This window comes from Rhincodon typus, chromosome 5, assembly GCF_021869965.1.
Source record: "Rhincodon typus isolate 14 chromosome 5, sRhiTyp1.1, whole genome shotgun sequence".
Lineage (NCBI taxonomy): Eukaryota > Metazoa > Chordata > Chondrichthyes > Orectolobiformes > Rhincodontidae > Rhincodon > Rhincodon typus.
The window spans coordinates 82164859-82190738 of NC_063336.1; the positions used below are offsets into that span (position 1 = coordinate 82164859).

At 39.3% G+C, this 25880-nt stretch overlaps 1 protein-coding gene across 1 annotated transcript in view; it reads left to right on the forward strand.

Moving 5' to 3' along the window:
• zmp:0000000760 (collagen alpha-1(IX) chain) overlaps nt 1-25880 on the forward strand; it is an 80098-nt gene that overhangs the window by 12296 nt on the left and 41922 nt on the right. The window contains exons 4-18 of the mRNA XM_048596442.1: nt 437-514; nt 3885-3980; nt 7085-7138; nt 10363-10416; nt 10518-10571; nt 10668-10721; nt 10822-10875; nt 17165-17218; nt 23502-23555; nt 23660-23713; nt 24510-24554; nt 24654-24707; nt 24804-24857; nt 24964-25017; nt 25714-25785. Of these exons, the coding sequence (XP_048452399.1) occupies nt 437-514; nt 3885-3980; nt 7085-7138; nt 10363-10416; nt 10518-10571; nt 10668-10721; nt 10822-10875; nt 17165-17218; nt 23502-23555; nt 23660-23713; nt 24510-24554; nt 24654-24707; nt 24804-24857; nt 24964-25017; nt 25714-25785 (885 nt within the window). The remainder of the gene's footprint in view (nt 1-436; nt 515-3884; nt 3981-7084; nt 7139-10362; nt 10417-10517; nt 10572-10667; nt 10722-10821; nt 10876-17164; nt 17219-23501; nt 23556-23659; nt 23714-24509; nt 24555-24653; nt 24708-24803; nt 24858-24963; nt 25018-25713; nt 25786-25880) is intronic.

The window sequence follows — 25880 nt, forward strand, 5'->3', positions numbered from 1 at the left end:
AAGCCTTGGGCTGCCATGTACTGTCAGCCTCAAACCTCTGCCTTAATTTTTATTTCTTCCTCCGTGTCAGTGTCCTCTCCAGTTGGCTCCTCTTTCCCCTTCTGACCCAATCTCTCTAAGACTTTGCTTAGATATTAAAAAGCAGAAGGACTGAGCAATGAGAGAAAAAGAGGGTCTGATTTGTTTCACCAAACTCCAATTACACTCTAATATAACAAAGCAGCACTCGAGTGCAGACTCATATGGCACCAGCTTGAGAAAGACCATGGGAATAGTTATGTATCAAAGAGAATGCCAAATGCAGAACAGCCAATAGGCAAAGTTAGCTGTTTATTTCTAGCATTACAACAGTGACTGCATTTCATTGGCTGTAAAGTACTTTGAGATATCTTGTGAAAAGCACTATTTAAATGCAAGTCTTTTATTTTAATATCAGCTTGATCTGCAACAACTAGAGCTGCACTATAATCCTGAAAAAGCCTTTTCAGAAGAATGCTGTGAATTATTTGACCTTGTAAGTCTGCTGTATTTACATTCTTTTACATGATCACAAATCACAAATATTCCAAATTAGATTAAATCAATAAATTTCATATTTAAAGATTATTTATCCAAGAAAATATACAAGTTCTTTTTTTGAAAATGTTTTTAAAATAAAAGTGTATTTTAAAACCTGCAACTATGCAGAATTTTCTGCAAAAGAGAATAAACGTTAGAATGGTGCTGTATTCAGTTTTGAAAAAAATATTGGTAAAATGGAATCTTTTGACATCAAACAACAAAGTTTAAGTTACAGGTGTTGTTTCAGCATTGTGACTGTGCCTCACACTCAGTACAGAGAAAAGGGTTGTGATAATATGATCCAGTCACAATCTGGGGATGCTTGGGGTGTGTGAAAAAAATCACTTCAATTGAGAAAACGTTATTCAGTTTGCTTGTATTCAGATTCACAAGCTTAACAATAACAAGTGATGAGGGCACTTGGTGGAATGCATACCTCCACCATGTTGTGTTAACTCAATACCATTACAATTATGCAACTTTTCCTTGTTTTTTTGATGCTCTGTAATTAGGAAGCTCCAAAAATATCCTTGATTTAGAATTGCATCACACAAGGAGGCTACGTCCAAAAGCATGCTCTAAAAAGTCTGCTCATATTTGGACAGCTTTCCATTTCAGCTACTGAGAGGAATCTCAACATTCTAAAACAACCAAAAACTAAACTCAATCAAACAACCAGCAACATTCCACAAAAATTTACTCTGTTTCCCAATAATGATGGATCCGTTTGAAATTCTAGAATCTGAATCCAGAACTACATCCCTACCAAAAATAAATCAATTAATCCTCAGGCAATTCCTTATCCTTAGAATGATTCCTGCAGATTGGAATCTAACTAATGTCACCCCATTATTTAAAGGGAGTGAGAGAGAAAATGGGGACTATAGACTTTGTTAGCCTTGCAGCAGTGTTAGGGGAAATGCTACAATTTATATTAAAGAATGTGGTAAAGTGGACATTGGATAATAATGATCAGATTTGGAATAGTCAGCATGGATTTATGAATGGGGAATCATGTTTGACGAATTTCTTAGAGTTCTTTGAACATGTACGAACAAATTGATAATGGGGAGTTGATGGACGTAGTATACTTGTATTTCAAAAAGACTCTAGATAAGGTTAAAGGGAATTGAGTATAAAAATAAAGTCTTGCTAAAACTATATACAAGACACTAGTTAGACTACTCGCGTAAAGGCAAAATACTGTGGATGTTGGAAATCTGAAACAAACATAGATAATGCTGGACAGGGTAAACAGGTCTGGCACCATCTTTGGAGAAAGAAAAAGTTACTGTTCCAATTCCAGTGTGACTTGTCTTCAGATTAGATGTTTCCCATCATTAGGGAGTCTAGAATCAGGGCCACAATTTAAGAATAAAGGGGATGTAAATTAGGACCAAGATGAGGAGAATTTCATTTTACTCAGATGATTGTAAGTTCAAATCCCGCCGCGGCAGATGGTGGAATTTGAATTCAATAAAAATATCTGGAATTGAGAATCTAATGATGACTGTGAATCCATTGTCGATTGTCGGAAAAACCCACCTGGTTCACTAATGTCCTTCAGGGAAGGAAACTGCCATCCTTACCTGGTCTGGCCTACAAGTGACTCTAGACCCACAGCAATGTGGATGACTCTGAACTGCCCTCTGGGCAATTAGGGATGGATAATAAATGCTGCCTAGCCAGCAACATCCTTATCCTGCTAAGGAATAAGAAAAAAAAGTCTCTAACTTATCAGTTAAGTCAAAATCAGTTAAACATTTACAACAACTGTCTCATGAAAGATAAACCGGTTTTCTTCAGTTTTGTCTGCAGAGAACAGAGTGACTGCTCCTGAGATGGAGAAGAACTGAACACTTCTCTATCCCTATAACTTGTTCTCTGGCCCAAGGTGTTCAATTTGCTGAGAACCAGTCACATAGTTGTTTCCAGGCAAAATGTCTCTGTCATAGATAATTGGTCCATTGAGCAATCAACTTCTTGTTGCTAGCAAGAGCTACATATGCACACCCCCTTGAATCCAAATCATCTGCAACTCAAAATTCAATTACTGCTTGTTCAAACAGTTGTTTACACAATACCCGGCATGGCTGTCAGCTTACTTGCTTTCACATACAGCCACCCATTCAAATGCTGATTTTAAAACAGATATTTTTCATTCCTATTTAAAAAAAACACAAAAAAAGACATGGTCCTCACACACTTAAAACAGTTATGAGGTGGAATTTCTTTTACTAGACTGTTGTTCGTGTTTGGAATTCTCCAGTGACCACAGAAGGCTGATGTGGAGGTGCCGGTGTTGTACTGGGGTGGACAAGGTAAGAAGTCACACGACACCAGTTTATAATTCAAAAAGTCTATTTGAAATCACAAGCTTTCGGAGTGCTTCACCTGTTGAAGGAGCAGCGCTCAAAGCTTGTGATTTCAAATAAACCTGTTGGACTATAACCTGATGTCATGTGACTTCTGACACTGAAACCTAAGTTAGACAAATTTGCAATTGACAAGAAAATTGATGGTTATGAGGGGCTCACAAGAAAGTGGAGTTGAGATCACTTTTTAAGTCAGTAACTATCTGATAGATTGACAGAGTAAGCTCAAGAATCTGAATGGTCTAATATATCTCATCTTTTTTATGTTTCTATTGAAGTAGGGAAAAAAGACTCAATTTTCTGAATCATAAATCATAATATATTGCTACAATGCTGAAAAGGCAACAATCTCATATTACTGTTGTGATACAACTCACTATGTACCATTAGACAGCATGTCTTAAACTGCTGTCACTCATGACCACTTCAACAGGATGCGCTGTGTTTGTCCCATGACTTACATTCAACAGTGGTTGAGATCAGACATACGTCTCACAGTGTCACAACGAACACTATCTGCATCTAGTCCTACTTTTTAAATAAAGAACTCACATTATTATTTCACTATCCTTGTGGCATGATTGCTATGTTTGTGTCAAGAGAAGAATATAGCAACAACAATTCGTTTTTTTGAAGGTAGCAAATATTTAAAAACATAATTCCAAAGATTAAACACTTACCAGGTAATAATTTAAGAAAGATAGGAATAATAGTTACTTGTAGTATATTACTATTATCAAGAATATCTGTGACATTTTTTTTTTGCTTCCTACATTTTAAATATTCTGACTTTTGCTTTGCCCTGTTTATTTGTGTTCATTGCATAACTAAAGTAAACAATTTTTAATTAAATGCTTATCTTTCAGTGTAAACTGTAGTCCAGTCTTTCTGCTTATTCTTACTCCATCTAGCATTTTAGATCACAACTAACAAATTAAAATGTTTCAGTGTGACAGAATTGCAGAATTGAGTCTTACCGGGAATCCACTGCACTGCAAATGTTCCCAACGAGAACCTTGGCAGCGCAAGAACTCAGGCTTAGAGGTAACTTGTTCTTGTTTGCAATAGCATTAGTATAGAATCTGTCTGCAAAATATGCCTCTGTAGTGCTCAATACAACAGGTGCCATTTTGCCTCCAAGTAATGAGAGCCTTGGTGTGAGCACAAAGGGCTCACGCCTGAAGAATGAAGCATAGATCAATTGTGACTTTAATCTGCGTATAATTTAATATTAGCCCTATCATTTGAAACTTATCACTCTGGCTAATACAAACCAAAAGAACTGCAGATGCTGTAAATCAGGAACCAAAACAGAAGTTGCTGGAAAAGCTCAGCAGGTCTGGCAGTGTCTGTGAAGAAAAAAATCAAGAGTTAACATTTTGGGTCCAATGACCCTTCCTCAGAACTGTTCTCAGGGAGGGTCACTGGACCCGAAACGTTAACTCTGATATTTTTTCTTCACAGATGCTGCCAGACCTGCTGAGCTTTTCCAGCAACTTCAATTTTTCTTCTTGTCTCTGGCTAATACAATCTCTTGAACAGTTAGCGGAGGGTGTGCTCAACATCAGGGAGGAGCACTTTTTCTCCTTCACCTTTCCCCCAGTGTTTTTTAAAGGGATCATCAATTTCTTTTAGGTCAGTTGCCAGTTATTTCCACCAGTCCTTGCACTGATTCTAGAAGTGGTTTCCAGAGTTGTTTAAAGCTACTGAAATCTACAGGGAGTGGTGTTGAGGATGCTTCAGCTCTTTGTTGTAACTTCAAGGATTTAGTGCCGTCCACTTGCTCCTGTCCAGGACTGGAATAGATTGCATTCCCCTTGGCCGACAAGACAAGGAGAATGAGCAAAGCTGAATGGAAAGGGCAAGTTGCTGGGAAAGGGAGGAAAATGAAGGGTAAAAGGATTCTCATTGATAGGCCTGCTCTGAATGTTCAAGAGGCAGTTCTGCTAGCTGAATCTCGGTGACAATGTGTCAGATGTTTCCACTTCACTGAGGATGTCTCCACTAAATCTGTTGCATTCTACTTCTGCAAATGCAGTTTCAAATCAGGGCAAGGACAGCATTGCTGATGTCTGTGAAGATGACTCTGACCATGAACTTTCAAGTGACTGATAACTTCTGGATGGGAGCAAACAACGTTTGCAATGTTTTGTAATTTGCCATCCAACATTGTATCAGGGTTGAACAGTACCTTGTATCATGGAAATCATTGGACTCTGTATTCTGAGAAAATGAACAAATTTCATTTTTTTTTGCCAGTGAGAAGTAGTTGGAGCATGCAACCTGCTTTACAAGGATTGCAGATTTTCGTTGATCTCACTTGTGAGCATTGTATATCAACTTTAAGATCTACTACAGCTGAAAGGATACTGCTGCTATAAATGTCTATCTGTGAGCAGTTATTTACAGCTTATCAGGCCATGGATGTCATGATGCTTTAGTTCTGTGGTAGTGTTCTGTAACACCTGCATTTGAGCCACCTCAACAAAAAGTGCCTCTTAGAGGCAAGCATATCCTATGACAATGTGGCTCCTAACTGCTGTGGCCAAACCCCACAGATGTGGGCAGCTGTTCATAAGCAAAAACTATGCTGTCATTTGGAATCCATCAATGTTTCTCCTGTCTGACTTCTGGCTGAACCCTGCAATACATACAGGCAGAACACATGTCAACATCCTGCTGCATATGACACAACTTCACCATCATGAGGGCACAGCTCTTGGACCAACTAAGAACGAACATTTGCATTCTTATGTGAATATGTTTTTGGTGACTAACCAGCATGAAAGTCAACAGCAAAAATTAAACCCATGATCTATCAAGATAGGTTTCACTCTTTAATACTTTAATGATAATTTAATGGTCTGTTTGACACATTTATAGGGTTTTAAGAACACTACTTTTTTTTCTGAAAGCTTTATACATTAGTATTTTATTTATTCTAAGCAATTTCACCGATGCCATGAGAACTAAAGTGTTCACTGGTTCAAAACATAGTATATACTGGGAATGGAGGGACCATAATTTGGCATAGGGGCTATAAGGAACCTTTAAGCGTGGATGGGATGTATGAGCTGGCATTCAAATGGCATGGGACAATTCAACACCATGGGGCTATGTGGGAGCATGAGTTAGAATTGAGTTGGCATGGGGTCTGTAAAGGGTTATGTGTTGGATAAGGACATTAATTGGCTTTGAGTTGGTGTGGAGGGTCATAGTAAGACTCTTTTCAACTTGCATTTCAATAAGTTCCTCAATCCCTCTATACCACTGGAATCTGTGAACCATAAGTCATGGAGATTGTGACACGATGCCATTAAAATTGCAATGTTCTACACCTTCAATGGAACTTGCTAAGGTGGGCATATTGCCTAGAGCTATATCTCATAATAGGGAAAATTAGAGATGTTGAGCATGGGATTGGAATAATCTAATCAGTGCCTGCCCTCTATTTCTAAATGCCTAAGAGTATTTCCAACTCTGTGAAAATCCATGTCCAACCTTGATTGTTTGTGAAAGGTCATTGAACTTCTTATGATATTGTGTCCTAGTTCAAAGGGCAAGACTTGTGGCATTAACTGCCACAGTCATTTGATCTCACTGCCTTCACAAGGTTTGTCTGGAGCATATCCTGGTCCCCTGTGGATAGATCACATCCCTCTTCCTTTCTCCATCCTAAACTAAAGTTCCAGTGCAGCATCGGAAAACTTTGAAGCCCGTTTTCTGGTATTGTTGTGCCATTCTTAAAGTTTTTCCAGGTCAAATTCAGTTTTCAAATTACTTTTAGCTCTTGCTTCAACCAAAATAGACCCCTTCTTCAGAAGGTGCAAGCTGGTTTTAAGCAGTGAAGGTTTGTTTGAAGACATGCTAGCCTGTTATGATTTTGCACCTCTGTGCACTTAACACTGGCTGCACACTATAATCACAATGAGCACAAGGTTCACCTATTGCCTGCTTTAGGTGAGGGTTACCATGCATCATAATACCCATGTATATTTTCAGAGGTTAGTGATGTTTGTGGCCTGCGCTAGAAGCCTTATGTCAGGAGGTGGAAAGGAACAATGATATAATCCATCCACAAGGGGAACGGAAGGGCTGTATCTTTTATTTCACATAAATAATTTTAAATGTTTTCATTTCCATATCAGGGGGATAAAGGAGAACAAGGCATGGCTGGACAACCTGGAAGGGCAGGGGCTCAGGTAAAAATAATGTAGCTCAATTTGTTGCATCCTTAAATTGAAAGCATGACTCTGTCTCCAGAGCATGTCACAGATTAATAAAATACATCTATGCAATAACTGAAAGTAGACAACAGTGAGCTTCTGTCTTCAGTGGGTAGCGATACTGGAGGAAAAAAGGATGTCTTTTACGACCCATTCATTACAAAACATAGTCTCACTTGTGTAAAATGACTGCAATCAATCCTTTCTGTAAATACCATTGATCCCCAGTGGCAACAGTGTGTATCACCAAGTGTGCAGCAACTTAGCAAGACTCCTTTTACAGCATCTTCCAAACCTGCTAGCTCTAACACCGAGTGGACAGATGTATGGGAGCACCATACGATGACACTTGCAAGTTCTCCTCCAAGGCAAACACCATTCTTTCATGGAAGTATATTGCCTTTTCTTCACTGGTGGTGGGTCAAATCCTGGAATTCCCTTCCCAACAGCACTATGGTGTACCAACAGCACATCGACTGCAGTTGCCCAAGGAGGTGGCTCACCACCAAACCATCAAGGGATTGCCCTAGCCAGTGAAGACAACAATCCATGAATGAACCAAATAAAAAAATGATTTTGTCCGAGTGTGCAATCATTCATATCTTATGTTAGGTTTGCCTCTTGCTCCCCTTCAGTTTCTTTTTTTGGCAGATGTGGTGTAGTTGTAGAGAGAAGCTAGCTTGGGGACATGCTCCGCCACATGCCATTTCCCCACCTCTCCATTTTCTATAAAATGTGTGAATTTATTTGCAGGCAGATATATGAAAAGAATGTCATTAGGAAATATAGCCTCTATTATACTTTCTGCCTCTTGCTTTATTTTAAAATGAACAGAAGAGGTACCTATTACATCTAGATACTTAGCTGCACTCAGTCAACTGAAGAAGGCAAAGAAACCTTTATTGCTAGTGGAACCTCTTCAAATTATCACAAAACAATACATGTGTAAGCCCAAGAACAAAATGTCATTGCTTTTCTCACACATTTTTATGTGTCCCTAGCAACTTGAGGCCACAGGTAGTCCTGTACAACAATAAAACTTCAGACCTGTTGTGTTATATCTGAACTCCCTTCAGCTTCTTCTCAGAAGATATAGGGAAGTCACACTTGTTCATTCTAAAGTCATAGGAATTAGAAATACTGCAGCAGGCAAGGAAATAGTCGAATGATGGGAGTGTGGTTGTGATGGGTGGGGTGGGAGAGCTGCAAATTTGGGCATTTATGCCAGGAAAAAAATTTCACCCTGCTGGAAATTTGCCATTGTCAGAAGGCCCAGAAATCCTGTGTTAACTACTGTTGTTAAGTAATCTATCTTTCGAATTATAAAAATGATCTTTAGTAATGTCAATACTTTTAACGTCAGCCATTAAAACACGTTTGCTTCTATAATCCTTAACTATTATCTTGTTACTGTAACCCCAATTGCAGCTAACATCTTTTTGGTATATAACAGGAAAATAGAGAAAAGTATATTTTTATGTCATTATATTTAGACAATAAATTAAGTCATAAAAATAACAATTAATAAATCCATCTAAAGATAAATATATAAGTTAATGTTTTGGGATATACAATCTTTACATCATTAATCAGCCCTGAAATGTGACATGTCTTTAATGATGGTTAATGAGTTACATTCATAAAATAAAACAGGAGGAAATTGAACTTAGTCTTCTTCAGTTGACATCATTAAAGTTAGAACAAGTTGTAATTTAAAGAAGTCGCATTTTGCTTCATTATAAAAAAGTAAGAAGGAGCAGCAGGCATAGGCTATTTGGCCCATTGAGTCGTCGCTGTCATCCAATAAGATTATGGCTGATCTGATCATCGTCAACTCCACTTTCCTGCTTTATCCCCATAACCCTTGATTTTTTTGATTAAAAATCTATCACAGCCTTGAATATATATACTGACCCAATCTCACCAACTCTATGCAATAAAGAATTCCACAGACTGACTACCGTCTGCGAGAAAAAGAACCTTATCTCTGCCATAAATGAGCGATGTGTTACTCTGAGATTATGCCCTCTGTTCCTGGACATACTCACAAGGGAAAACAACCTCTCCACATCTACCCAGTCAAATGCCCTCTGAATCTTATATGTTTCATTGATATATATTCTCATTGTTTTAAATTCCATTGAATACAAGCCCAACCCCTACTGAACTTCTCCACGTAGGAAAATCCCTCCATACCCGGAATCAACCTAATAAACCTTCTTTGAACTGCCTCCAATGTCAGTATGTCTTTCTTTAGATAAGGAAACCAAACCTACTTACTATATTCAGATATGGTTTGATTAGTGCCTTGTATAGTTTTAGCAAGACTGCCTTACTTGTATAATCCATCACCCTTGAAATGAAGACCAGCAGTGCATTTGATTTTGCTATTAGTCACTGAATTTAGATGCCAGCTGTTTATGATTCATGCATGAGGACCCCACTCCCTCTGTACTGCAGCTTCCTGCAGTCTTTTCCATTTAAATAATATTCAACTCTTCTACAGGTATTTCTGCTATAACGCATGTTTTGTTAATGCGAATTGGCTGTAATGCGATTGATGAATAGTGGATGCTGTTTGGATAACACGAACTTTTTACTGTACAGTAGAGTGATTTTCTATAGTGTGAGGTCACACAAGAACGCAACTATCATGTTATAGGAGAAATATCTGTATTCTTCCTGCTACATGCATTGTTACATTTTTCCAGATTATATTCCGTATGCCAAGTTTTTGCTCACTTGCTTAATCTGTCTGTAATACTCTGTAGGTACATTTTGCCATCCACATTTCTTGTCTTCCCACCTATTTATTTTGTGTCATTTTGTAAACTTGGTGATAGTATATTCACTTCCGTCATCCAACTCATTAATATTTACTGTAAATAATTGTGGCCCTAAAATTGATCCCTATGACACTCCACTAGTTACAGATTGCAAACTCTCTGTCTTCTGTTAATTAGCCAGTCCTCCATCCATGCTAACACACCCCCAAAATCTTGGGCTGTTATCTTAGTAAGTAGTTCTATGATTTTTGTGAATTATAATGAAATTTGTGCTGTGGTCAATGCCTAAAATGTTTTTCCAGGCATAAAATATTGCATGGAGGAAATGGAAAACTAACCCAGCAGCTAATCTAGGAGTTTTAAAAAAATATTCATATGTCAAACTATTTTTGTGCTGTCATTGTCTTGTTGAAGGGTGTAAGAGGTAGCACTGGTTCCTATGGAAGAGTTGGTGACTCTGGACCTTCGGTAAGATTTCCATCATTTTACTCCACTTTAAGCATTGAATATGGACAGCTATTTATATATCACCTATATTGACTCATGTATGTACTTTTCTTTTGTATCAGGGTATAGCTGGAATAAAAGGAAATAAGGGAGTAGAAGGAAGACCAGGCCGAAGAGTATGTAATTTTTAAAGACATCATCAACTTTAAAATCCTTGGCTTTTCTTTTGTTTCCTCAATAATTACTGAAAAATGCATTTTTCTTCTTCTCAGGGTACAGAGGGTCCTAAAGGATACAAAGGATTGCAAGGAACCATTGGATTTAAGGTGAATTCACAGTAGCCACTTTATGTTGCTACACGCAAGATTGTATTATTTAAATATGAGTGGAAAGATGACTCTGAAAGTTTACTACATTTTGTTTCAGGGAGTCTCAGGATCACCTGGACTAAGAGGCCAAATGGGACTACAAGGTGAAAAGGTATTAAATGAGTTAAATGTTTATGGCATCATGATCCAGTATGATCAACCATGGAACACAGGAATCAATATTGAGCCAAAATTTATCAAACCATGATTTTCTGATCTTGTGGTCATATTGATTCATTATGCTTATGATCTGCTGCCCGTAATGAAGGTTGCCACTATCCCCTTTAAGGGTAGGAATTTACAGAACCTGGATGCGTAGTGTGGTAAAGGAAAACCACACTACAGAACTAACTAGGAGAGTTGTTTGTAGTTAACAAGCTGTAGATAATTGCATACCAAAATAAAATAAAACTGTGGATACTGGAGATCTGCTGGAGGTCACTCAATCTGTGTTTCATCTCCCCAGTATAGAGGAGACCACATTGTAAGCAGCAAATGCAGCAGACTAGGCAAATCTCTGTTTCCACACATGTCTGAGGCTTTAGGTAGTGAGGAGGGAGGAAGTAAACAGGCAAGTGTTGCTCCTTCTGCAATTGCATGGGAAGTTGCCATGGGCGTGGGAGGCAGTGTTGGGAGTGGAGGAGGAATGGACCAGAGTGTCCCAGAGGGAACTGATCCTGCAGAATACTGATAGGGGAGGGGAGGGGAATTTGTGTTTGGAGGTGGCTTCCTGCTGGAGTTTGTGAAAATGGCAGCTTATGATCTTTCAGATGGGGAACCTTGTGGATTGATAAGTGACAGGGAAAGATGGGAAGGGGAAAGGATAAAAGTGTGGGAAGTTGGTCAGACATGGCCCTGTGTCCTATCAACTATGGTAGCAGGGAATCCTCAGTTGAGGAAAAATTTGGACATATCTGAGGCTCCCTCTGAGGAAGGTGGCATCAGCAGAACAGATGCAATGGAAATGGAGAAACTGAGAGAATGAAATGGAATCCTCATGAGAAGCAGTGGGTAACTGTGGGAGTTGGTGCGTTTGTAGTGGATAACACTGGCCAGCCTATCCCCCAGAAATGGAAACAGGAGATGTCAAGGAAGTGAAGGGACGAGTCAGAAATTGACCAGGTAAAGGTGAGAGAAGGTACCTAATGTGGAACACTTGCCTGTTTACCTCCTCACTCCTCACTATCCAAGGCCCCAGATTCACCTTCCAGATGAACCAGTGATTTCTCTGTACTTCATGCAATGTAATCTACTGTATTTGCTGCTCATAATGTGGTCTCCTCTACACTGGGGAAACAAAACACAAACTGGGTGCTTCGTGGAACACCTTTATTCTATCTGTAAAAATGAACCTCAGCACTCAATTGCCTACCATTTCAATACACCACTATGTTCCCATGCTAACATTTCTGTCTCAGGCCTGCTTTAGTGCTCCTGTGCAGCTCAACGCAAGCTCTGCCTAGGTACCCTATTCAGTACCCCAGGACTAAACACTGAGTTAAACAATTTGAGTTCGAACTTCGTCCGTATTCGTTACCCACCACCACACACCAAGTCCTGTTCTGTTCTATATGGGTTGCTCCCAGCACCTCCAGTCCATTCTCAACTATTCACACTTCCTGTTAGCACCCATTCAGAATTTACTTCTCTCCTAGCTAACTGTCAATAATCCGTTTGTCTGCTTCCCATTTTTTTTCTCTCTCTGTGTACTGTCTAAATCTATTTGATTCAACTACCCAGCCCCCACACCCCCACAAACACACACCTCATCAACATAAATGCCACCATTTTCCAGTTCTGGTGAGGCTCACTGGACTCAAAAATAGACAATAGTATGTTAGGAATTAGATAGCAGTTACACTGATTTGGTAGACATTGTACAAAGACATTGAGGATGTCTGGATATTAAGACTCACTTTGAGAACCTCAGCTATTATGTCCACTAGTCCATATGACAGAATGTCATATATGTTAACAATGGATGGTGCTTATGGTGTATCTTTCTATTAACCCTTTCAGATGCATACGCAAGAAGCTCTCTTTCTCATTATTAATATTATAGATCCATGACTATAAATATTCTTATCCCCAGCCCCTCAACTCCTTCAAGTCTCTGATTTTATAAATTCAGGTGGTCTAGCGGTTTCATTGTTCTCCTGGAACATATTCGCTTCAAACTGGGTAAACTTGTAGTTTGCTGAATAGAAGACTGTTAACTTTGATTCTCTTCTCAACAGTGTAAGGTCCATAGGTCCCTTATGTTGTCAAATTCCCCATTGAGTTTATCCTAATCATTCAGCAGCGATTTAATTAACTCATAATGGGATAAGGTTCCTGCACCTCCTTTGCACGACGTCATTGGCAGTATGGACAATATATAATATATTGCTGGTCTCTAGCTCCTTGAATGGCTGAGTCTTTTATGTCCAGATCCTCGATCCATGCTGTTGACCCTATCCTAAATATGAAAACTGTCTTGCATGGTAGTGCCTGTTGTAATGTTGCATGTGCTATGACTACTCCTTAGTGAATATGTTTTGATAGTCCTCTATATGGAATATGGAGTCAACCTCTTTGGCAGGATGGGAAGCCAAGTCTTCAGTTTCCTAACCATCAGCAATTGTGATCATGTTGGACCACATTAGAGTTGAATGTTTCTGTAGTTTAGCAGTGCTGTGTAGAAATTTGTATTCTATTCAAGAGGAACTTAACTGTCCTAATTAGATGCTCAGCTTCCCCATTCACTTGTAGGTATCTGAGCAAGTTTGTGACATATTCAAAACCAGAACTGAGTACAAATTGGCTGAAACACTCACTAGTGCAATTTAACCCATTGTCCGAAACAGTCACATCATGGATACAATGTGTTGCAAATATCTCATGGAAGACTAGAATACTTGGTAAGTATCCTGGATTGACTTCATTGCATAATGGCTGCAGTCTTCTGAGGATCCACCATTCAACCTTTAATGCTGACAGTATGTCCCAAGAACCGCATAGATTTACATTTGTCGTTAAGTGTGAATTCTTCTGCTTGTAAGCACTTTAAGTCTGTATGCACTCTTTAATCATGTTTCTCAACTATTTCCTCATGTATCAACATGTTATCCATGTGACCTGTGACTCCAGGAAGACCTTCTAAGTCCATTGAAAGATGTCTGGGGCAGAGGTGATCTGCTGAAACAAATTCTCCCAAATGGAGTTATGAATGCAGTTACCAATCTTGTTTGCTTGTCCAGTGGCACCTGACATTATTACATTGAGTTTCATGAAAACATTTTTGGATACTTTAGCTAAATACTTGTCAACCATAGACACAGCATGTTTTCTTGTTAAACTGTATAAGGTCAACGCAAATTCAAATAGTACCACCAGGCTTGGGTAGAGTATCCATTGACAACCATTTTTGTAATTTCTTACTACTTGATTTGCTTTATTAAATGATGCAAAATACTCCTGGATGTATTGAGCCTCAAGGTTTTAGCATTTCTTTTCAGTATAATGCTGCATTCAGTGTTCAGCTCCCTCAACCCTTTAAATAATTTAGGTTATTCCTTTTCAAAGGAGGCATTTAACCACTGCTGTTTAACTTCTTCAAATTTTTGAAAAGGATGGGTCAAGATGTGCCTTCCTACCCAAGAATGAGAATTCTTGATTATTAAAGATGTATTGATTTTTTTGTATTTGCTGTCCCCAGTATCAGAGAGTTGCTTTCAGCATACATTTGAGTTTAAATGTTAGGCATCCTGGAGTGTGACTTTTCACTGTTTTTTGCTACTAACAGTAATAAATCAGGAAATGGAAGGAAAGGAGGAACTCAGGGAAATTACAATCACCAGAGAAGTGATATTGAATAAATTGTTGGAGCTGCAAGCTAACAAGTCCGTAGGTCCTGGTAGACCTTATCCAAGGGGCTTAAAAGAAGTTGCTAGTGAGATCATCAATGCATTGTCTTTAGTTGGAGTCAATGGGAATCAGGAGAAAACTCTCCAATGGTTGGAGTCTTACCTGACACATAGGAAGATGGGTGGAGGTCAGTCATCTCAGTTTTGGACATCCCTGTAGGAGTTCCTCAGGTTAGTATCCTAGGCCCAATCATCTTCAGCTGCTTCATTGTTGACCTTCCCTCCATCATAAGGTCAGAAGTGACCTTGTGCAATCAATAGTGACTCTTCAGATGCTGAAGCAATCCATGCCCAAATGTAACAAGAGTGAGACAATATCTAGGCTTGGTCTTAAAAGTGGCAAGTAATATTTGCGCCACACAAATACGTCAAATAAGAGACAATCCAGCCACTGCCCCTTGACATTTAATGGCATTACCATTGCTGAATCCCTTACTCTTAATATCCTGCGGATTCTCATTGACCAGAAACTCAACTGGACTTGCCATATAAATAACGTGGATACAAGAGCAAGCCAGAGGCTAGGAATACTGCAACAAGTAACTCACCTTCCAATTATACAAAGCCTGTCCACAACACACAAGTCAGGAGTGTGATGGAGTACTTCCCACCTGCCTGGATGAATGCAGATCCAACAACACCATTCAGGTCAAAGCAGCCCATTTGATTGGCACCACATCCGCAAACATCTAATCCCTCCACTACCAAAGCTTAGTAGCAGGAGTGTGTACTACCTGCAAGATGCACTGCAGAAATTTGCCAAAGATCCTGAGACAGCTCCTTTCAAACCCATGACCACTTCCATCTAGAAGGACAAGGGCATGAAACATGAAACACCACTACTTGCAAGTTTCCCTCCAAGCTGCTCACAACCTGATTTGGAAATATATTGCTACTTCTTTACTGTCACTGCATTAAAACCTGGATTTTAACAGCATTATGGATCTACCTACCACACAGACTACAACCCACCATGGTCTCCTCCAAGGGCATCTATGGGTGGACAATAAAAATTGGTCCAGCCAGCAATGCCCACATCCCACAAGTGAATTTTGAAAAATCCTTTCCCAGAACTCCCCTGATGTCGGGACAATCCCATTAGGTTGGAAGATAATGAATGTAACTCCTTTAATCAAAAACGGAATGAGACAGAAATCAGGAAATGACAGTCCAATTAGCTTACAATTTATTATGGGAAAAGAAGCTGTTAGAAGCTATTGTTAAAAAGGCTATAGGAGGGCACCTTGTTAAGTTCAAGACAATCAGGTAAAGTCAACATGCTTTTTTGATGGGGAAATTAAGTTTGTTTAATCTGTTGGATTTATTTGAGAAGATAATGTGTTGTGAATAAAGGGAACTCGTGGATGCACTGTATTTAGATTTCCAGAGGCATTTCATAAGGTACCACATCAAAGATTATTGAGGAAATTAAAAGCTCACGGGGTAGTGGGTAGGATTGATAAAAGATTGACTGGCTACCAGGAAGCAGAAAGTAGACTTAAATGGCCCTTTTTCAGGTTGACAAAATATAATGAGTGGTATTCCATAGGGTTTAGTGCTGGGATCTCAACAGTTTACAATTTATATAAATTACTTGTTTGAAGGAACAGAAGGTGTGTTTGCCAGATTTGCTGACAACATAAAAATAAATAGAAAAATAAATTGTAAAGAGGCAAAAACGTGAAACTGTCCACTTTGGGAGGAAGAATAAATGTACGTTGGAGTTTTGGTGATATTCGTTTGGTGTTCGGATCCTGCTGGATCTGCTCATGGGGTATGTCAGATTCTGAGAGTGGAAGTGTTGGGTCAGGTCTGGAGAGCAGATTATGCCCAGTGGTGGGAGGTGGGGTGCTGATGGCAGTGCTTGTCAGATATGTTGTAGTTGGTATTGGGGGATTGTGAGGTCCAGCAGTGAGGAGGTGTTGGTTCTGACTTGGAGCCAACATGTTGGGTTGGGTTGGGGGCTGTCGGGTCTAGCAGCTTTGGGGGAAGGGGTCAGTATCAAATCTAGAGGTGGTGTATTGGTGGGTGCAGCGAGTTAGCTGTTCAAATTAATTGAGTGGGTTTCTAATCCTCTAACCTTTCCTGGGTAGTTAGTAAACTTTAGTGAACTAGAACCTTCCAAATGTTCCCATTTTACAGGGGTCTTTCAGAGGGCTCCAGATGCAGGGGAATTGCATATCAGAAAATTATGATAACTCCATTCCCACGGAGTCCATTGTGCCAGTGTTTCTGCATAGTCTCTACGTGCAACTCCAGTCTACTTTGCTACACTAACTATCTGGCCACCAGAGTATCTGGACCATTATCATTACTGTTTTTTTTTGTCATCACGAGTGAAGCAGTGTGAATAAATGTAATACTGTTTTTTAGCTGTAATACAAATTTTCATCGCATATATTGTCACAGTGACTGAGGTAACATTTAGAAGTAAACAGATAATATTTAATGATTCAGAAACTATTATTAAAATAAATTAATTATTGTAATTTCTAGGGAAACAAAGGTGAAACAGGACATGAAGGCATATGGGGATTACAGGGAGTGAAGGTAATGACAATATCTGTTTACAAACTCGGATTTTATTTGTACAGACCATTTCTGTGCTTAATAGGTTTTCTTTTTATATCTTGTCATTGAACAACAATTTATAACAGATCTATTGATAAAAATTAACCTATCTTGGGCAGTATTTTTGATATTCACAATGAACTGTCTAATAAATATGAAATACAAATTATTCAACTTTGAGGAAAAGAGATTAGAGCAAAGAACAAGGAAAATTACAGCACAGGAACAGACTCTTCAGTCCTCCAAGCCTGCACCAACATGCTGCCCATCACAACTAAAACCCCCTACCCTTCTGCGAACCGTATCCCTCTATTCCCATCCTGTTCATGTGTTTGTTAAGATGCCTTTTAAAAGTCGCTATCGTATCTGCTTCCACTACCTCCCCCGGCAGCGAGTTCCAGGCACCCACCACCCTCTGTGTAAAAAAAAAAAAAAACTTGCCTCGTACATCACCTTTAAATCTTGTCCCTCGCACCTCTCCCTAGTAACTGACTCTTCCACCCTGGGAAAAAACTTCTGATGTCCACTTTGTCCATGCCCTTCATAATCTTGTAGACCTCTATGAGCTTGCCCCTCAACCTCCGTCATTCCTGTGAGGACAACCCAAGTTTCTCCAAGCTCTCCTCATAGCTAATGCCCTCCATACCAGGCAACATCTTTTCTGTACCCTCTCCAAAGCCACCACATCCTTCTGGTAGTGTGGCGACCAGAATTGAACATGATATTCCAAATGCGGCCTAACTAAGGTCCTATAAAGCTGCAACATTACCTGCCAATTTTTAAACTCAATGCCCCAGCCGATGAAGGCAAGCATGCCGTATGCCTTGTTGACTACTTTCTCCACCTGCGTTGCCACTTTAAGTGAGTTGTATACCTGTACACCCGGATCCCTTTTCCTATCAGTACCCTTAAGGGTTCTGCCATTTACTGTATATTTTCCATCATGATTAGACCATCTGAAATGCATTACCTCACATTTTTCCAGATTAAACTCCATCTGCCATCTCTCTGCCCAAGTCACTAACTGATCTATATCCTGCTGTATCCTCTGACAGTCCTCATTGCCATCCACAATTCCACCAACCTTTGTGTCATCTGCAAGCTTACTAATCAAACCAGTTACATTCTCCTCCAAATCATTTATATATATTACAAACAGCAAAGGTCCCAACACTAATCCCACTAGTCTTAGCGCTCCATTCAGAAACCCACCCTTCCACTACTACCCTTGGTCTTCTATGACTGAACCAGTTTTTTATCCATCTTGCAAGTTCATCTCTGACCCCGTGCGACTTTACCTTCTGTATCAGCCTCCCATGAGGGACCTTGCCGAAGGCATTACTGGAGTCCATGTAGACAACATCCACTGCCCTACCCTCACCGATCATTTTCGTCACTTCCTCAAAAAACTCAACCAAGTTAGTGAGGCACAACCTTCCCTTCACAAAATCATGTTGCCTCGCGCTAATACACCCACTGATTTCCAAGTGGGAGTAAATGCTATCTCGAAGAATCCTCTCCAATAATTTCCCTACCACTGACATAAGGCTCACTGGCCTGTAATTAGCTGGATTATCCCTGCCACCCTTCGTAAACAAAGGAACAACATTGGCTATTCTTCAATCCTCTGGGACCTCCCCTGTAGCCAGTGAAGATACAAAGATTTCTCTCAAGGCCCCAGCAATTTCCTCCCTTGCCTCTCTCAGTATTGTGGGGTATATCCCATCAGGCCCTGGGGACTTGTCTACCTTAATGCTTTTCGAGACCCCCAATACCTCCTCCCTTTTGATCTCAACATGACCCCAAATTATCTACACACACCCTTCCCCACATTCCTCATCCACCAAATCCTTCTCTATGGTGGATACTGATGCAAAGTACTCATTTAATACCTCACCCATTTCCTCTGGTTCTACACATAAATTCCCTTCCCTGTCCTTGAGTGGGTGAACCCTCTCCAGGGCCACCCTCTTGCTCTTTAAATATGTATAAAAAGCCTTGGGATTTTCCTTAATTCTGTTGGCCAATGACTTTTCATGACCCCTTTTAGCCCTCCTGACTCCTTGCTTAAGTTTCTTTAGACTTTCCTTTTATTCTACCCTTGCTTCGTGTGTTCCCAGACTCTTAGCCTTGACAAATGCTTCCGTTTTTTTGACTAAGCTCACAATATCTTCCATTATCCAAGGTTCCATAAACTACCATACTTATCCTTCATCCTTACAGGAACATGCCAGTCCTGAGTTCCCAGCAACTTACACCTGAAAGTCTCCCACATACTAGATATTGATTTGCCCTCAAACATCTGCCTCCAATCTACATTCTTCAATTCCTGCCTAATGTTGTTGTAATTAGCCTTCCCCCAATTTAGCACCTTCACCTGACAACCACACTTATCTTTATCCGTCATTACCTTGAAGCTTACTGAATTGTGATCACTGATCCCAAGCTGCTCCCCTACTGAGATGTCAACCACCTGGCCAGGTTCATTCCCCAGTATTAGGCCCAGTATGGCCCCTTTCCTAGTTGGACCGTCTACTTACTGTTCCAAGTTGCCCTCCTGGATGCTCCTTACAAACTCTGCCCCATCCGCACCCTAAGCACTAAGTGAGTTCCAGTCAATATATGGGAAGTTAAAACCACCCATGACGACAACCCTGTTACTTTTACATCTTGCCGAATTCTGCCCACATATCTGTTCTTTCTATCTCCCACTGGCTGTTGGGAGGCCTATAGTAAACCCCAAACATTGTGATTGCACCCTTCATGTTCCTGAGATCTACCCATATTGCCTCGCTGTATGAGCCATCCGAGGTGTCCTCCCGCAGTACAGCTGTGATATTCTCCTTAACAAGTAGCACAATGCCCTCACCTCTTTTACATCCTTCTCTATCCCACCTGAAACATCTGTATCCTGGAACGTTAAGCTACCAATCCTGTCCCTCCCTTGACCAAGTCTCTGTAATAGCAACAACATCATAGTTCCAGGTACTCATCCAAGCTCTAAGTTCATCAGTCTGAAGATAACTAATTATAGGGATAGTTATCAGATATCTGATCCAAAGAAATTTGTCCAATTTGCCTGGATTAATAGAGTAGTGTTTTTAAACCATTCAAAGCTAAAATAGAATATTATAGGTGTTTATTTGCTGCAGTTTGGAGGCATTTGTAGTTTTAAAAAATGGCCTAGCAATTGGTCTTTACAGAGGTCATGTTGTATTGAGGTCAAGTCAAAAATATAGGCTTATTTTTTATTTAAAAATTTTTATGGATTCAGATAGGCAGGAGTACTCCTGAAGGTCCCACAGAACTCTTCAAGGCCTGCTGCAAGCCTATTCATAATCTCCCTTTTGGCATTCCTATCAGGTGGTATTTGTTGATCTGGTTGTGTGTTACAGTTAGGCCAGTTTTGGAAATCCTTTTGTCACTTGCAGCTTGCTGGAAGAATGTTAATGAAGACTCAAAACTGAAAGCGATCTGGGTTTCTAGAATGTCATGTGTTCACACTGCTAGCAGTGTGACCATTTGGCAGCTAACTAGAAAATTGCCTTAAGAAGTTTTGACTTGTCTTGAATTGAGTTCTAAATATCAGTTTTCCAACATTTTTTTAAATTTAGTATTATTGTACAATAGATTCAATTAGGTAAAGTTATGATGTAAAAGTTGTAATCAAGACATACTGTTTCTCAGTTTTTGTGATTCCAGTGATTCATCGGATAAATAAACTTGTCTGTCAAGTGGTCAAATTATTTACTGGGTATAAAACGATTTTGTTACCATTTATGTCTGTTGTCACAGATCACAGAGTCATGGCTGAGAATTTAATGCCATTTCCCATGGCAGGTTTTATGGTGGGGGGCATTTACTTGGCAGGAGGGAAATGGGTGAAAAATAACGTTCCATCTAAGCTGTGCAAAGGGCTTAGGGAGGTTTCACACACGCCAATCACTTTCATATGCTTGCTGACACATTGGTTTTCACTTACTGAAGTCACTGAAGCAATGAGGTCCTTGCAGCAGAAAAATTTATGAGAGGGTTCATTAGTGGAGAGCTAAATCCCTTCCTTTTTTGTCTCAATTACATCCTTAGTGATAAGGCTTGTTGATTTCCTTCCCACCTAACCACCAACTGAGACTAATAAACGGGAAATGAATGGTCACTATGGGCCTCATCCCACTACTACTGACATCAAGCCAGTAGTGGATGGGAGACTCAAGTTCCAGAAACACTGAAAAGCAAACTATGTTTGCACTCCGTGCTTGATCGAGGGCCAAGCATGTGAAAGTGATGGGCTTGTTGAGAGACACTCCTCTCTCCTTCCCTGCCATTCTGCAACCCCCATCCCACAATCCCTTAGCTTCTAACACTCACTTGTGACCTGCAGCCCTTTGCAATCTTGAGCTTTGGGTGGATGTAATACTGGTAGCAGCCACCTTGGTGATGTCTATAAACAGTGCAAAACTTCCAGTCTCTGATTAACTGGCAGCTCTTGTGGGGTTAGGATTTCATCCCCCAGGTGTTCCATCCCAGGAATGGCCAGCCATTGCCTATTGAGGTCCGTGATTTGTATTTTGTTTAGTGGGCATTACTAAAAGTATTGATACATTACCCTCATCTAGCTTTCTAACTATTGGGTGAAACCCCAGTTTCTCACATTAAACAGCACCCATAGAATAATTTATAGCACAGAAGGAAGTCACTCAATATATCAAGTCCATGCTGGTTCTCCACTGGGCAATCCAGTCAGTCCCAAACCCAACTCTGTCCCCATAATTTTCTAATCAACCTGTTCAGAGATGTTGTTATACACCTTGAGCAGGTGGGACTGGAACCTAGGTCTCCTTGTCCAGAGGTAGGAATACTGTCACTGTGCCACAAGAGACACCACTCAGTCCCCACAGCCATGCAAGTTTATTTCTTTCAGATGAGAATCTAATTTCTTTTTTTTTTGTTTCTATTTCTACCACCCTCTGTGGGCAGGGAATTCTAGGTCATTACCAATCACTGCATTAGAAAAGGTTCTTCCACATATTTCCCTTACATCTCATGACAGAATCTCAGATCTGTCCCTTAGTCCTTCTAGCATCAGGTAATGAGAACAGTTTTTCTTTGTCCGACTTATTTAAACCTGTCATAATGCTCATGCACCTCTGTTAAAAATCCCCTGAATCTCCTTTCTTCTTGATGAGAGCAGCCTCAATATCTCAATATAACCTTGTTTCTAAACCCCTCATGCCTGGAACCATTTGGGTAAATCTCCTTTGCAGTCTCTCTTTCCTAAAATGTTGAGCATTCTATACTCGAGTTGCGGCCGAACGAGAACTTTATAAAGGTTCAGCATAACTTCCCTGTTCATGTATGCAGTAGCTGTGAAGCCCAAAATCTCATACGCTTGGCTTTTACTGTTTTATTATGTCCTGGCACTTTCAAAGATTCATCACTTGCACCCCCAGGTATCTCTCTCCATGCACATTCTGTTGAATTGTGCTATTAAGTCTATATTGCCTTTCATTATCTATTCTGGCAAAATGTATCAACTCACATTTCCTCCACACTAACTTCCATCTAACACATATCTTCCTATTGTATTGGCTCATTTATGACATAGAGCATGCCATTCATACTGTCCTCCCTGTTTCCCACCACTTTAACATTGTACCTTCAGCAAATTATGAAATTTTTCTCTGTAATCTATGATTTAGTATACATAGCAAAAAAATGCAGTGATCCTAGATTCTGCATACCAGTCTCCAGTCTGAAAAACAACCACTTACCACACCTGTGCTTAAACCAATTTTTTATTCAATTGAATAATGACAGTCCCTTTCCATAGGTCTAGTTTTGTTAATCATCCTGCTAAATGGTCCTTTATGCAAGGCCAAACAGAGTAAGAATTTCAGATTTCTTTCCCTAAAAGACATTAATAAGCTGGATGTTTCTTTACAGTAATTAATGATAGTTGTTATGGCCACCATTATTGAAACTAGCTTTGTATTCCAGATATATTAATTGAAATTAAATTCCACTAGCTACTATGCTGGGATTTGAATCCATATCTCCAGTACATTAGCCTAGGTCTCTGGATTGCTTGTTCGGTAATATTGCCATCATGCTGCCATCTCTCCATCATAAGCATCATTCACTTCAAGTGAAGTATATCATAACTTTTTTCTCATTATGACCAGAGAACATTATTGCAATCCTCAAAATATTTATTGTACCATTTTCTTTTTGTTTATTTAATTTTAACTGATCACATCTTAAGGGTGACAAAGGATTCCCTGGTATTGAAGGCAAACCTGGCATGAAAGGAACCAGAGTAAGTTGTTTTTCTATTATTTTCTTAATGTATTAAAATGTTGAGTTTGGCATTTACTTGAAAATAATTTGGTTTCAACAATGTTACTTAAAATGATTTTGCAGGGTCTTGTGGGTGATCCAGGGTTACCTGGTAGAAAAGGTACAAAAGGAAAACTTGTGAGTAATACTGTGTCTCATGATTGATTTGTTTTGTTTGTGTTTTCTTGTGGTGAGATGTTCATGCTCACAATTGGAATACTTCTATTTAGAATTATTGTTAATATAATTCCAGTACAGGTATAGGATATATTACGTGTAGAGTCAAACTCTGTAAACCATATTACATTATAAATATTTAACTCGTACTTAGAAGAGCAAGACTACCAATGTGGCATTTATCCTTTGTATGTTAGCCATTCTGATGGTTTCTACTGACGATTGTTGGATTCCATACAGTTTTACTATTATGAGCAGTGCCTGGCAAAGGCAATGTATGAACAATGTACTTTGAAATGTTAGGGCTGATTCCCTTATTATACAATCCTGGAGAGAAGCAACACTGACATGAAGTACTGGTCAGGATGTAATGACTTTGCAGCCTCCTGTATTCCATCTATTTACTTAGTGAATATTATAGGCCAGCAATTCCTACCACAATAATCAGATTAGCTGTTAGCTTATTGACTGTTGGACCATGCTCTAAGAGCTGACTGGCCTAGTACTACTCTTAATTTGTATGTTTGTTTGTGACCAGTGCTGCTGCTGCTTGTCAATTGAGGAATCTGCCCTGAATCTCTATTATTAGACTTAACCCCAACGTTAATATTGACAACCTTTTAAAACTGTTTGTGATATGATGTATAAAGTATTGAAGGAGAAAGAACTAATAGTTACTGCACTATAGCCAAGTATGTCCTCAAAAACTTGTGTGTTATCAAGGATATGGAACAAACAAAACTGTTTTCTTGAACAGGGAGTTCCAGGAGCTTATGGGTTGTCAGGAGAATCTGGACGTAAGGTACAAATATGTTGAGTGCCATTCTAAGCTAAAACAAAAACTTTTCTAAATCCAGTGTTAGCTCTTACTTACAGTATGAACATTGCATTTTATTTGCAGGGAATAATAGGAGATCCCGGCCAACCTGGGCGAGAAGGAGTCCCAGGCATTGAGGTATACTTTTTTGAATATCTAAGTGAATGTCAACTTGCTGTGTATGAGAATACACATATAGAATTAATTAATGCAATCTAATTTTTTTATATCTAGGCATATCAAGGACGACAGGGTCTGCAAGGACCAAAAGGCATTAGTGGACTAAAGGTTTATGAAAATTAAATATTTTCTTTTGCATGAGGTTTTTGAATAATTTGACCAACACTAAACACAAGAGGACTCCAATAATTTTGAGTTCTCTAATTTTTTTAAGGGAGAGAAAGGATTTCCAGGACCACAAGGTAACGAAGGTCCAATGGGGAAACCTGTAAGTGGTTAAAATTATAGTTTGATTTCTTTTTATGATATTTTATGATTCTTGTATTTTAACTCCCATCTGTTCGATGATTTAATAGTAATAAAAATACGTAAGTAGAATACAGAAGAATTGCTAAGTGGATTCATGATTTCAATTTCCCATGTGAGAGCATATTTCTGGTTATTGAGTGCAGAAAAATTTCTTTCCATTATGAATTTGAATTTAGATTTTGCTAGCAATGGTAAACATATAAAAAATATTTGCTCAATGTTTACAATGTAACTAGTAGTGAACAGCCAGCGAAAATGTTCCTTTATCTGTAACCAAGATCTCATTTATAGCTCACAAACTTAACAGTGAGGAAGGGATAATCCTCTGATCAATCACATTATTTCGCTTCTGCCGAGCTGGTGGTGGCATTGACTGAGGCCTATAAGATGCTCGCCTTTGTTGTTTGGACAAGGAAAAACTCAAAAACAGATAAATAGAAAAAAAAACATTTAAAATAATATCCCTAATGTGAAAGGAAATTTGAGGTACATTATATAATCATACAATGCCAGCCATTGCCTTCATGTGGTTGGGTAAATGGCTGCCAACGTTGCCACCATTCCTTGATTTAACAAAATATATTGTAGTAATTTTAAAATTTTTTCTCAATGAATTATGTTAATTTTTACATGACTTTATAATCCCATCTGACAGGGACTGAAAGGCCAAAAAGGAGATACAGGAATACCTGGCTGGCCTGGATTTGTTGGGTATCCTGGAATCCATGTAAGTTTTATTGTGATCGCCAAGCATTAATCTTCATAACATCAGTAATCTTTTACTTTACATATCTAATATGTGCCTATTTCTTTTTAATAATC